We start from the raw sequence: 14,109 nt of genomic DNA, 5'->3' as shown, positions 1-14,109 counted from the left end.
CAAAAGTGTGTCATTGACTTTTCTGACAACCCGACATTTTACTCAAATAATTCTTATTTTAATGGCAAGCAGTCTAAAGGAGGAGAAATACAGACCTTTACTAGCGTCAGAAAAGGCAGAAGAGAAAAGGCTTCTTTAAGGAAACTTTTAGGGTGGAAACTCAAGACCATTTTTATGCTTTATGAAAGAAGTAACTTAGGGAAGCAGTGGTTTAGATACTTTTGCTCAGTCTATGTTTTTAGCTTTGATTTTGATTTTGCACTCTGGAGTCATGTACAGCAGATTCTTAAATAACGTTTTTTGTTTTTTTTTAATTATAACACTGATGAGGGAAAAATCAATTCCAGCTGTAACTACTTCAGGGAGTTTGTATATTCTCCCCATATCTGCATGTTTTTTTTCCCCTCTAGTACACTGCTTTTCTCCTACATCCCATAGATGTGTACACAAGGTCTGCTGTTTATCTAATGGTCCCAGCCTGAGAGAGAGAGAGAGAGAGAGAGAGAGAGAGAGAGAGAGAGAAGAGAAGGGAAGGGAAGAGAAGAGAAGGGGGGAGAGAGAAAGAGACAGAGAGAGAGAAAGAGAAGGGAAGGAAAGGGAAGAGAAGAGAAGAGAAGAGAAGAGAGAGAGAGAGAGAGAGAGAGAAAGAGAGAGAGAAGATCTTATACCCTGATCTGTTGGGACACATTCCAATACTAGTAACCTTAACCTAGAAGAAATGAGTTGGAAAATGAATGAGTACAAGTGACTATTCACAATTAGAAATGTTTGTGGTTTTATTAAGTTTGGTATTATGACACTATATATAGCCTAAGAACTTACTCTTGTTTACATGCTGTGTGTGTGTGTGTGTGTGTGTGTGTGTGTGTGTGTGTGTGTGTGTGTAATTGGGGGCGTCATGCATATTCAGTTTCATAACTTTCAGGTAAATTTGCATTCTGCTAGAAAGACAAAGACAGCACTGAGTTTCCATGGCACTTCCTATATGGTGCTGGGGCTTGAACCTGGGCTGTGCACATATCAAGGTATGTACCTTGTCCGGATAGCTATCTTTCAGTCTCCAAACTGGTTTTGATATCAACTGTTTCACTTATAGTCAATTTCAAAGAGCCTATCAGAATGGTAGTAAGTCTACTAACTCAACATTTTTCTTTTCTTGTTTTTAAATATTTTATTTATTTATAAATGAGAGGGATAGGAAAAGAGAGAGAGAGAAAGAACCAGACATCATTCTGGCACATGTGTTGCCGGGGATCGAACTCAGGACCTCATGTTTGAGAGTCCAGTGCTTTATCCACTGCGCCACCTCCTGGACCACCTAACCCAACATTTTTCTTGTTGAGTTACTGTGAAAAGAGATGTGTGGAGAAGAGCCAACAGACTTTAGGCATGATGGAGAATGGATCTGGAAACTGACTTCCTGGGTGGCAGTAGATAGTATAATGGTTACGCAAAGAGATTCATGTCTGAGGCTTCAAAGTCCCAGGTTTAATTCCCCACACCACCATAAGCCAGAGCTAAGTAGTGCTCTGGTTAAACAAATAAAAAAAACAAAAACAAAAAAAGAAACTGAGTTCTTTAAAACTGTCAATATCCACCTTTACTCCACACCTAGTGTTATAGTTTTAAGTGAACTGCTCTAATTCACAGTGGGATTTTATGACTGTATAGAAAACTTTCTTCTTACTTACCATTGGTTCATCTGTGTTCTTTTGGAACTGGACCAGGCGAACTCTGGTCACATTCTCCATGTCCATGTCTCCATTAGCACTTTCTGGAGAGTCACCATTTAAATAGGGAGAGGTGGGAGGAGGAGTGACCCTCAATGCTTCATCGCTATAAACTTCATGTGCCACTACGTCATGAGTCTGAAGTAAGGCCTGGTTTTTTATGAAGATAATACAATTTTAGTAGTGGTATTATTCCAGTAGGAATCTATTACATAAACTTATATAAAATTACTCCTTACCTCTCAAAGTTATCACTCTTCCAAAGAGAATGCAAACCATATTACATACCTATATATAATCATACCCTCATATTTGTCATGATAAATATTCATGATGTATGGATTCAGAAGTGAACGAGTGAATGAAATGAGTAAGTAAATCAGTGTTTATTAATGACGTAGGTTAGAGTTATTGTCTGATGTTACGGAAAAGTACCCTACTAGCTTTGAATAAAGGCCAATGTAATTTTAAGCTGATAGAATCATTTGAAAAAGAGCTGGAAAATTTGTAGTCAGGACTTAAAATGGGAAAACAATAAAAAAGTGAGTGCAATAAATGGAACATCAAGCAAGCAACTTTCATAAATGATATTAAGAAAAGTTAAAAAATATATACATATATTGTATATTTACTTATTTACTGGATAGAGACAGAATAAAATCAAGAAGGAGGGAGGAGACAGAGAGAAAGACACACACACACACAGACACACAACCTGTAGCACTGCTTCACCACTTATGAAGCTTCCCTCCTGCAAGTGGGGACTGGGACCTTGAACCTGAGTCCTTGTGCATTGCAACATCTGTGTTTAACCAGGTGTGTCACCACCTGACCACAATTTCTTTATTGGGGGATTAATGTTTTAACATTCGACAGTAAATACAATAGTTTGTACATGCATAACATTTCTCAGTTTTCCATATAACAATACAAAACAAAAACTTTTATATAACCCAAAGGGTGAAGGTAAATTTATAACCTATGATTAAGAAATAGCATGCAAAAGCCTATCTGAAAAAAGTTTTTCAAAATGACATATAGAGCATAAACTAAAGCTATTTAATACTTTCGTTCATTTCTATTATTTTTTTATATTTATTTATTCCCTTTTCTTGCGCTTGTTGTTTTATTGTTGTAGTTATTGTTGTTGTTCTTGATGTCATCATTGTTGGATAGGACAGAGAGAAATGGAGAGAGGAGGGGAAGACAGAGAAGGGGAGAGAAAGACACCTGCAGACCTGCTTCACCGCTTGTGAAGTGATTCCCCTGCAGGTGGGGAGCCCAGGCTTGAACCGGGATCCTTCAGCCGGTCCTTGCGATTTACGCCACATGCGCTTAATCTGCTGCGCTACCGCCAGACTCCCCATTTCTATTATTATTATTATTATTTTAAATTAAGTTTATTTATTTATTTATTTTCCTTTTTGTTGCCCTTGTTGTTTAACATTGTTGTGGTTATTAATGTCGTTGTTGTTGGATAGGACAGAGAGAAATGGAGAGAGGAGGGGAAGACAGAGAGGAGGAGAGAAAGACAGACACCTGCAGACCTGCTTCACCACTTGTGAAGCGACTCCCCTGCAGGTGGGGAGCCGGGGGCTCGAACTGGGATCCTTACGCAGGTCCTGGCGATTTGCGCCACGTGCGCTTAACCCGCTGCGCCACCGCCCGACTCCCCATTTCTATTATTTTTTAGAGCTCCTACATAAATGAAAAATAAGATGACAATCAGTATGACTTTTTTGGTAAAGTCTATTAACAAAGAATGATTTTTCCTTTATTTCAAAATTTTTAAAATCATTTTTATTTATTGGATAGAGATAGACAGAAATCAAGAAGGAAGGGAGAGGCAGAGAGGGAGAGAAACACACACCTGCAGTCCTGTTTCATCACTCACATGAAGCTTCCCCCTGCAGGTCGGGACAAAGAATGATTTTTACATTGATATCTATATGTAATCTCAATGAAACTGTAGAATAAAACCCCTTTACTTCCCCACCTGCAGGAGGATGCTTCATGAACAGTAAATTGGGCCTGTAGGTCTCTCCCTCTATATCTCCCCATCTCTCTCAACTTCTGTCTTACCAAGTGCATCTATAAAAATCCCTTGCAGGGAGTCGGGCGGTAGTGCACTGGGTTAAGTGAATGTGGCGCAAAGCGCAAGGACCAGTGTAAAGATTCCGGTTCCACCTCCTGCTCCCCAACTGCAGGTGGGTCACTTCACAAGCGGTAAAGCAGGTCTGCAGGTGTCTATCTTTCTCTCCCCCTTTGTTCTTCCCCTCCTCTCTCCATTTCTCTCTGTCCTATTCAACTACGACTTCAACAACAACAATAATAACTGCAACAATAAAACAAGGGCAACAAAAAGGGAATAAATATAAAAAAATTTAAAAAATCCCTTGCTTCTCTAAAAAGGAATCTCCTATTTAGTGTAATTTTTGTGCCACTGTAAAAATCGTTTTTTAAAAAAAATTTTAAAAAAATGTCTTTATTGGAGGATTAATGGTTTACAGTTGATAGCAAAACACAATAGTTTGTACATGCATAACATTTCCCAGTTTTCCACATAACAATTCAACCCCCACTAGGTCCACCTCTGTCATCAAGTTCCAGGACCTGAACCCCCATCCCCCAACTCCTGTGTCTTTTATTTTGGTGCAATACACCAACTTCAGTTCATGTTCTGCTTAGAGTTTTCTCTTCTAATCTTGAAAAAAAAATTTTTTTTTCTTTTTTATTTAAGAAAGGATTAATTAACAAAACCATAGGGTAGGAGGGGTACAACCCCACACAATTCCCACCGCCCAATCTCCATATCCGCCCCCCCCAAATTTTTTTAACAAGCACGAACATTTGAATATTTCTACTTGAAAGAGAATTTCACAGCTGAATGTCAACATGTGTGGAACTTCACACAATTTTTTTCTTGTGTGGTCACTATAAATTCAGTTTTAATTTAATCTGTGATCCATGTGGTAATGAACTATCTGGAGAAAGACAGGCTGGGAGTATGGATGGACCTGTCAACGCCCATGTTCAGCGGGGAAGCAAGTACAGAAGCCAGACCATCAACCTTCTGCATCCCACAATGACCTTAGGTCCATACTCCCAGAGGGATAAAGAATAGGAAAGCTCTCAGGGGAGGGGATGGGATGCAGAGTTCTGGTGGTGGGAATTGTGCAAAGTTGTACCCCTCTTGTCCTATGGTTTAGTCAATGTTTCCTTTTTATAAATAAAAAATTAAAAAAAAAGTCTATCAGTCGTGGTGTTTCCCTATGTACCCCCAAAGTACCACTAAACTCTGGCTTCTAGTGGTGCTAGAGACTGAACCTGGAACTTTTGGCAGGAAGGCCTTTCTGCATAACTGCTATGGTATCTTCCTTCCCAGTCTAAAATCATGTTAATTTATGTTAGTAAAAGAAAAAAAAAAAAAAGAAAGTGAGAATATGGTAAAATCATGAGTAAGATGGCAGTAATTTGTCATCAGCATAGCACATGTTGAGTAGTATATGCATTTAGGTTTCTAATGGCAGATATTTTCAAGATCTCAGAGGTCTTCTCTGAACTGACTGAACTGGAATCTGGGTGAAGGGCACCAAGGGGTTAAAAAAAAAAAAAAGCATGGCTTGAGAGCAGGACTCTACAATAGCCCTAGGTACACTGGTTTCCTGACCATATTTATTTATTTACTGGATTTGCCTGGGTTCGAAGTGTAGAGGTTGTGCTATGTGGGCAAATCCCTTTAGGATAGAAAGCAAAAGTCAATAATAGACAAACTGGAAAATATCACCTGGTAAAATCATGTTCATAGCTGTGCCTCCCATAACCAGTGGATTTAAAAAAAAAAAAAACATGTTCTGTATAATTGAAGGTTATATAAACAGAGAACAAAGCTTTCATCAAGATAATGACGATTACATGAGGAGGATGAATTATTCGTGCTGATTTTTGCAAATTATATATATTCATCCTTTAAAATCATATAAACAATCACATAACATTAGTAAGGAAGGATAAAGCCGTAATCAAAAAATATCCAAACTGAACTTAAAAAAGAAAGTGTTTAGATCCTTTCACCCAATAAGACCATAGCTGATATCAACGCAATTTGCTACTGTAGAAGATTGCTGCTACAAAGTGAATTGGAATCTAAAGCTTGAAATCATACACAATGATGGGATCGGGTAGTGGTACAACCTGGTAGAGTACACGTTATCATACACAAACACCTGGGTTCCAGATCCTAGTCTCCACCTGCGGCCCTCCCTCCCTCCCTCCCTTCCTCTCTCTTCTTTCTCACTTTCTGTCCTACCAGATGAAATAAATAAATAAATAAATAAATAAATAAAGAAAGAAAGAAAGAAAGAAAGAAAGAAAGAGGGAGTCAGGTGGTTAAGCGCAGGTGGTGCAAAGCGCAAGGACCTGCGGAAGGGTCCTGGTTCGAGCCCCCGGCTCCCCACTTGCAGGGGAGTCGCTTCACAAGCAGTGAAGCAGGTCTGCAGGTGTCTGTCTTTCTCTCTCGGTCTCTGTCTTCTCCACCTCTCTCCATTTCTCTCTCTATCCTATCCAACAACGACGACACCAATAATAACAACAACAATAACTACAACAATAAACAACAAGGTCAACAAAAGGGGATAAAAAAGAGAAAGAGGCCACCAGGAGCAGTGTACTCGTTGTGAAGGCACAGAGCCCCAGTGATAACCCTTGCGGTGTTAAAAAAAAAAAAAAAAAGAGGAAACAAAGAAGGATTCTGGTTTGAGGCCCTGGCTCCCCACCTGCAGGGGAGTCACTTCACAAGCGGTGAAGTAGGTCTGCAACTGTCTTTCTCTCCCCCTCTCTGTCTTCCCCTCCTCTCTCCATTTCTCTCTGTCCTCTCCAACATCGACATCAATAACAACAACAATAATAACTACAATAATAAAACAAGGGCAACAAAAGGGAATAAATATTAAAAAATAAAGAAGAAATATGCAATGAAAAACTTAAAAAATAATCAAGGAACAGTATACAAAATAAAAATAGGGAATGCTACCTCATTAATAATAAATGCATTGATTAAACATAAAAAAGAGAAATTAGAAGTCTGAATATTTTTCAAGCATGTTATAAAGTGTAAGCAACTAAGCTGAAATAGCTGTTATTTTTACTTGTGTAAGAGAAAGCATGTAGTAGGGCAGAAAGACTTTCACTTTCTGTACGTAAGTAAGAATATGAAGGGGGGTAGATAGCATAATGGTGATGCAAAGAGACTCTTATGCCTGGGGCTCCACAGTCCTAGGTTCAATCCCCTGTACCACCGTAAACCAGAGCTCTGTTAAACAATACAAAATAAGAATACAGAATAAGAATAAATTAACCTATAACTTCAGAGCACAGTGAAAAGAATTTGAGTACTGTAAAATGAGGAGGAAAATATAAAATTTATATTTGACAAGTAATTCCTCTAGATTTTTAACTACAGATCATAAAATTTATCACTTTATAATGAAACAACAAAGACAACCTAAGATGATTTTAATTATCTGATTTTTTGAAAGGGGGATATAAATTTGCTTTGAAAGACTTTTGCTCTGAATTATTTCTTTTTTAATTTTAATTTTTTTTGCCCTCACCCCCCACCCACCCCACAGGTCTGGATTATTTCTTAAAGAAAAAAAAATCCAAACAAATATTACATTCTTCAAGTACAACAGGAGTATCTTTATTATTCTTTCTCTTTCTTTCTTTCTTTCTTTCTTTCTTTCTTTCTTTCTTTCTTTCTTTTTTTTGCCTCCAGGGTTACTGCTGGGGCTCAGTGCCTGCACTACAAATTCACTGTTCCTGGTGGCCATTTTTTCCCCCCATTTTGTTGTTGGATAGGACAGAGAGATATTGAGAGAGGAGGAGAAGGCAGAAAGAAGGAGAGAAAGGATAGACACTTGGAGATCTGCTTCACCGCTTGTGAAGTGACCTCTCTGCAGGTGAGGAGCCAGAGGCTTGAACTGGGATCCTTGCACCGGTCCTTGCACTATGTGCCATGTGTGCTTAACCCTATGAGCCACCACCCAGCCCTCTTTATTATTATTTCCAACAGTTTTATCTTTATGTTTAATATTCATACTTTAAAAACTAGTCTTTCAAATGAAATGCCCAAGAATTTTTTTATCATGCCCTCTAAAATATCATTTAAATTTGAACTTTAAGTTTTGTTTATTTTGAATAGAGACAGAGAGAGGTTGAGAGGAAAGGGGGAAGTAAAGAGAGAGAAAGAGAGATATCTGCAGCCCTGCTTCACCACTTGTGAAGCTTCCTCTCTACAGGTGGAGACCAGAGGCTTGAATCTGGGTCTTTGCACATGGTAACATGTGTGCTCAGCCAGATGTGCCAGCACTTTGGCCCCCCAAATTTATACTTTTAAAAAACTACTCCTTTAACCACTGTCAACATTTACAAGAATCTTTGTCTTTTGAACATGACATTTTTGTATTATATGTGTCAACTCAAGAAAAAAATCAGATTAATTGGATACAAAAGTATAAACTTATAAATGTGCTAAGAATAACTCTCAAAGCCTGATACTATAAAAATACTTAAGCATATGCAATGATGCCAACCTAATTTCCCTGGTCAGATGACCTTACCAATGAGTCCTGGAACCCCACCTCCCCAGAGCCCTACCCCATTAGGGAAAGACAGAAACAGGCTGGGGGTATGGTCAACACCCATGTCCAGCAGAGAAGCAGTTACAGAAGCCAGACCTCCCACCTTCTGCACCCCATAAAGATCTTTGGTTCATATTCCCAGAGGGATAAAGAATAGGAAAGCTTCTAATGGAGAGGATGGGACACGGAACTCTGGTGGTGGGAATTGTACCCCTCTAATTCCACAATCTTGTCAATCATTATTAAATCACTAATAAAAAATTAAAAAATATTTAAGCACAAAGGTATTTTCTGTTAGCTATTAATATGTCCTTAAAAGTCAAAGTTCTGAAATTATGACCTTAAAATGCTTATAGCACACACAGTTCCAGGACTGAAAAGTTTATTTAGCATGGTATCTATGGCTCAGAATTGTATTTCTCAAATGGGACATTATTCAAGCACTTATCTACATGGGCACTAGCAAACGAATTCGAATTAAGCTTATAGAAAGAGAGCTACACTGGAAGTCACCCCCTTTTAAAATGATGAGTTTTAGAGTCAGCGGTATCTGAGATTTGAACCTCATTGAGGCCACTTACTAGCTGAGTGACTCAAAGTTAAACCTCTTTACCTTTCTAGGGTGCAGTCCCTTCTCTGAACTATAAAATGGGATTAATCATACCACCTTATATTCAGCCAGCAGCAAATCCTATTATACCTAATTTTCTCTGACACTGAATCCAAATCCTTTCCAACATCCTCCTACCACTTCTTGTCAGAACCTCCTAATTGGTCTACCTCTTTTAACCCTTATCCCCTACGTAGTTCATTATCTACACATTATGCCCAGTGATCTCTAAAGCACAGTTCTGACATTTTCCTGTTTGAAATCACTTTGTATCATCTTATTGCAATCAGTAGAAAATTCAGCATCATTACCATGGCCTCTACTTCAGCCTACTTCTGCTAGCTTTTCTTGTATCACACACTCCCTCATTTACTATAGCTCAACCTCAATGGTCTTAACTTGTTAAGTTGGCCTTACAGAGCGGCTTCCTATTTTGAGATTTTCGTATTTGTTCTTTATGCTTTCAAATCATTTATTTATTTTGGCCTCAGACATGCACTTCACCACTTCCAGGATGACCTTTCCATTTGTTTTATTTCAGAGACAAACAGAGAGAGAAGGGGGAGAGATACCATAGGATGGGGGAGAGTTTCCCTTGCTGCCACAGCACTCCCAACCAGATGATTTATCTTCCAGACCAGTACAGAGCACTGCTCAGTTCTGTTTTTTTTTTTTGGGGGGGGGGGTGATACTGGGGCTTGAACCTGGGACCTCAGAGTCTCAGGTATGACAGTCTTCTACATAACCATTATGTTGTCTCCCCAGCCTGAGATGTCTTTATTTTGAGTTCTCTGCAATTAAAGCAACACAGTCTTATTTAAGTAACCTAAGTAGTCTTAAATAGCAGTAACGTGGAACTACTCTATCAGAAAGGAAATCCCTTGTCTGATGAAACACAATCCTTGGACAGTCAACTCACAAGCAATATTTTTATAATTGTGACACAAAATATACCAAAGAGCATTTAAGCATTTGCTATTTTAATCTTCAACAGTTTATTATTTGAATAAAAATGTATTTGATGAAGACCATAATTTATGATCATTATTGGAAACTTCTTTTGAAAGAAAGGTTCTTCTATGAAAGTTTATCAGTTATGACAAACTATTTATAAAACTTTATGAGAACTATGGTGGTTATCTTTGGGGGGGTGCTGGGCGGGGGCAAGGAGAAACACAGAACTTTGGTGGTGGGTATGGCATGGAACCATTATCATGTAATCTTATAATCCTATAAGCCGTTATCAAATTGCTAATAAAAATGTCAAAAGAAGAAAGTTTATCAGTTACTTGCCATGAAATGAGGTTGTGTTAAGATACGTTTTAGTTCCTTTGCATCATTATTCTCAGGGTAACATGAAATTTCTTCCAATACCTAAAAAACAAGCAAGATATATAATAGCACAAACAGAATGCAAGATTTAGAACACACAGAAAAATTTCTAAATTAAAGATGACAGATTATTGAGGGGCAGGAAAATAAATTATTTTGGAAAAATTCATTCATTTCCAAAACATTTTCCTAATAATTACTAATATATCTATATTGATGGTAATGAACAAATGACTATATAAGCCTCTGCCTATATTACTTAACTATAACTCAAAAGTTATTGAAAAAAAATTGGCAAGTCCATAACAAATCTTTACTATAGGTATAAGTAACTTGATTAACTTAATTTTGGGAAAAATCTGTCTACAAATCTCTCCAAACTCATCAATAAATTGAATCAATAATAAAAGTTACTATAAGTAGAACCTGAACTGGAATTGGTGTACTGCACCAAAGTAAAAGACTCTGGGGTGGGTGGGTGGGGAGAATACAGATCCAAGGATGACAGAGGACCTATTGGGGGTTGTATTGTTATATGGAAAACTGGGAAATGTTATGCATGTACAAACTACTGTATTTACTGTAGAATGTAAAACATTAATTCCTCAATAAGGAAATAAAAAAAACGTTACTAATAGCTTTATTCTTCTTAAGAAAACCAACAATTCCGTTAGATATATGTTCAAATAAAAAGTTTAAAGGGTGGAGGGTAATATGCCTGAAGCTCCAAAGTCCTAGGTTCAATCCCCCACATCACCATAAGCCAGAGCTGAATAATGCTCTGGTTAAAAAAGAAAAGTTTAAAGAGGTAAAGGAATTTCCTCGCAATTCTGGTAGCATCAATGTTATCTTTCTATACTCATCTTCTCACATAGAGAAAATCATGACTTTGCCAATGATTCCTAGACTTAGTTGTCAGGAATCCAGGAGAAAAAATTTTAAAAGCAAAATTTTAAAAACGATTTTAAAAGCAAAAATATAGTAAAATTACTTTATGGATTTATTGTTAATATTTATTATGTGTGCGTAAAAAAAAAAGGTTGTTTTCAAAAGCAACCCCTTATCTTGAGGATGCATTTCAACCATCTAAATTTTTATTACGTTATGTGATAAAGGCCCAAAGAAAAATCTCTATTTTTTTTTTTTTTTTACATAGAACTGCAGTTCTAATAGCAGATGGTTAGACTCACAGACAGGTTATATACATTGCAGTCAATTTAAAAAGTTGTATCAATCAAGAATTATTTCAGTTATTTATTTTATTTTTGTTTACTTATTATTGGATAGAGATAGAGAAATTGAGATGGGGGGAGAGAGAGGCGAGAGAGACAGAGAGACACCTGCTTCACCACTTGTGAAGCTTTCCCCCTGCAGGTGGGGACCAGAGGTTTGAACCTGGGTCCTCATGCACTGTAATATATGCACTCAATCAGGTATGCCACTGCCAGACCTCTCAAGGATAGAATGCTAGAGGCATAGAAGTCATTCAGAAAGTAGCAATCTCTTCCCACAGCTTTGAGAATTTCAGTACTGGGGCAGGAAAGGATCTATGTGCTTACTGGGTTTATGGCTTAGATTAGCAGCATACCCATGTGCTACTTATCGATAGAGAACAACTAAAAATGAAAGGGTTTCTTTCATGTCTGAATACACTCTTAAATAACAAGTACTGGTTTTGCTTTATTGTTTAATTATGATAAGTCGGTTCTCCTTGGTGTGTTTTGTGTTTAGAGTTATTCAACCAGTGAAACAAAAGGATACTCTTTGGGCCCCTGTTACTCTCAGAGTGTATGATTTAAAACACCAAAATATGGTCCCTGAGTCAGAGAAAACCTCCTCTCTTGCTGATCTGACCAAGTGGACCCAGAAAACCCCATGCCTTTTGTCTTGCTTCTCAGAGACTATATGATATTTTCTAGTACATGTCTTCTGTTTAAAAAATCTGGTTGGGATGTTTTTTATTTAGTAATTTCATTTTATGAAAAATAGTTTTTTTAAAAAGGGAAACGTTTATTTGCATAATGATTTTATTTAAAATTTTTAAAATTATCTTTATTTATTTATTGGATAGAGACAGCCAGAAATCAAGAGGGGAAGGGGTGATAGAGAGAGAGAGAGACAGAGAGAGAAAGAGACAGAGAGACACCTGCAGCACTGCTTCACCACTTGCAAAGCTTTCCCCCTGCAGGTAGGGACTAGGGGCTCAAACATGGATCCCTGCACATTGTAACATGTGTGCTCAACCAGGTGAGGCACCATCTGGACTCCATAGTGATTTTTATAATGTCAAAAAATGAAACTGGAAACAACTAGGTGTTTAATAACAAAAAGATTGCCAGTTCATTATAATTTAATAATAGCAAAGAAAAATTATGCTGTATTAGAGCCAGCAAGCAGAAACACAGTCATGTTTTTATTATGTAATTCCAGATAAAAACACATTTTGATTGCTGCATAAATTAAAAAAAATTTTATATTTATTTTCCTTTTTGTTGCCTTTGTTGTTTTTTATTGTTTTGTATTACTGTTATTGTTGTAGTTATTGATGTCATCGTTGTTAGTTGATGTCATCTGTTGTAGTTATTGATGTCAACAATATTGTTGACAGAGAGAAATGGAGAGAGGAGGGGAAGACAGACACCTGGAGACCTGCTTCACCACCTGTGAAGCGACTTCCCCTGCAGGTGGGGAGCCGGGGGCTCGAACCGGGATCCTTACGCTGGTCCTTAGGCTTTGCGCCACGTGCGCTTAACCCGCTGTGCTATGCCCGACTCCCTGCAGCATAAAATTATATGCACATAGCAATTGGAAATGGATATTGCATCTTCAGTTTTTAAAAAATATTTTTATATTACTTATTTACTGGATAGAGACAGAGAAATTGAGAAGGGGAGAGGGAGATAGAGAGGGAGAGAGACAGAGAGACACCTGCAGCCCTACTTTACCACTCATGGAACTTCCCCCTGTAGGTGGGGACAAGGGGCTTGAACCTGGGTCCTTGCCCACTGTAATGTGTGCACTTAACCACTACCCAGCTCCTAGAAAAGGATACTGCGAAAGCGATAACCACTGTACTCGGGTGATGACATTATGGGCGAATTTTTTTACTTTCCCAAATTTGCACTATGTCATGTTTCTGTAATTAAAAAGATAAATTTTAGGGGGCTGGGTGATGGCACACTTGGTTGAATGCACATGTTACAATGTTCAAGGACCTGGGTTCGAGTCCCCGGACCTCACCTGCAGGGGGAAAGCTTTGTGAGTGGTGAAGCTGTGTTGTAGGTGTCTCTCTGTCTCTGTCTCTCCTTCTCCCTCTCTCTCTCCCTATCTCCTCCTACCTTCTCCACTTCTGGCTGTCTCTATCCAATAAAAAAATTTTAAAAAGTTAAAAAACATTTTTTTTGTGGCATGATATATGTCGACAATTTACTAAAATAACTGTTTTCTGAACTCACAATGTTTAATTGCAGTATCTGTCAGACATGGCCACCTTAAAAAAAAAGTCAACTCAGATTTTCATAGCATGTCTATTTCCATCAAACACAGTTAAAAAAAAAAACCTTTTCTTTAGCAAAAAAAAAAAAGGAAGTAAAATGGATCCATTAATGCCTTCTAGTTTACATAGCAGAACCACAAGTCTAAATTGAAGTAATGCTACTGCTAAAAATTTCCTTTTCTTTTCTCGATGTAAATGTTCAGTGATAAATTTAGAATATGGAGTCTGAGGACAGTGCTCCAACTGAAGACCCCTAGGATACTACCTCTTACTAGACAGTGGAAATGTCTCCAATAAAGA

General features: G+C 37.8%; 1 protein-coding gene across 12 annotated transcripts in view; it reads right to left on the bottom strand.

Annotated features, from left to right (window-relative positions):
- The window catches only part of CASK (calcium/calmodulin dependent serine protein kinase), a 392,391-nt gene that overhangs the window by 52,034 nt on the left and 326,248 nt on the right, over positions 1 to 14,109 (bottom strand). For all 12 annotated transcript variants that reach the window (XM_060182549.1, XM_060182551.1, XM_060182553.1 and 9 more), the window contains 2 exons: positions 10,275 to 10,355; positions 1,692 to 1,880 (listed from right to left, as the gene is read on the bottom strand). In XM_060182549.1, the coding sequence (XP_060038532.1) occupies positions 1,692 to 1,880; positions 10,275 to 10,355 (270 nt within the window). The remainder of the gene's footprint in view (positions 1 to 1,691; positions 1,881 to 10,274; positions 10,356 to 14,109) is intronic.

This window comes from Erinaceus europaeus, chromosome X, assembly GCF_950295315.1.
Source record: "Erinaceus europaeus chromosome X, mEriEur2.1, whole genome shotgun sequence".
NCBI classification, from domain to species: Eukaryota; Metazoa; Chordata; class Mammalia; order Eulipotyphla; family Erinaceidae; genus Erinaceus; species Erinaceus europaeus.
Note: the sequence above shows the minus strand (reverse complement) of the source record. Positions and strands in the feature narration are given on the sequence as shown.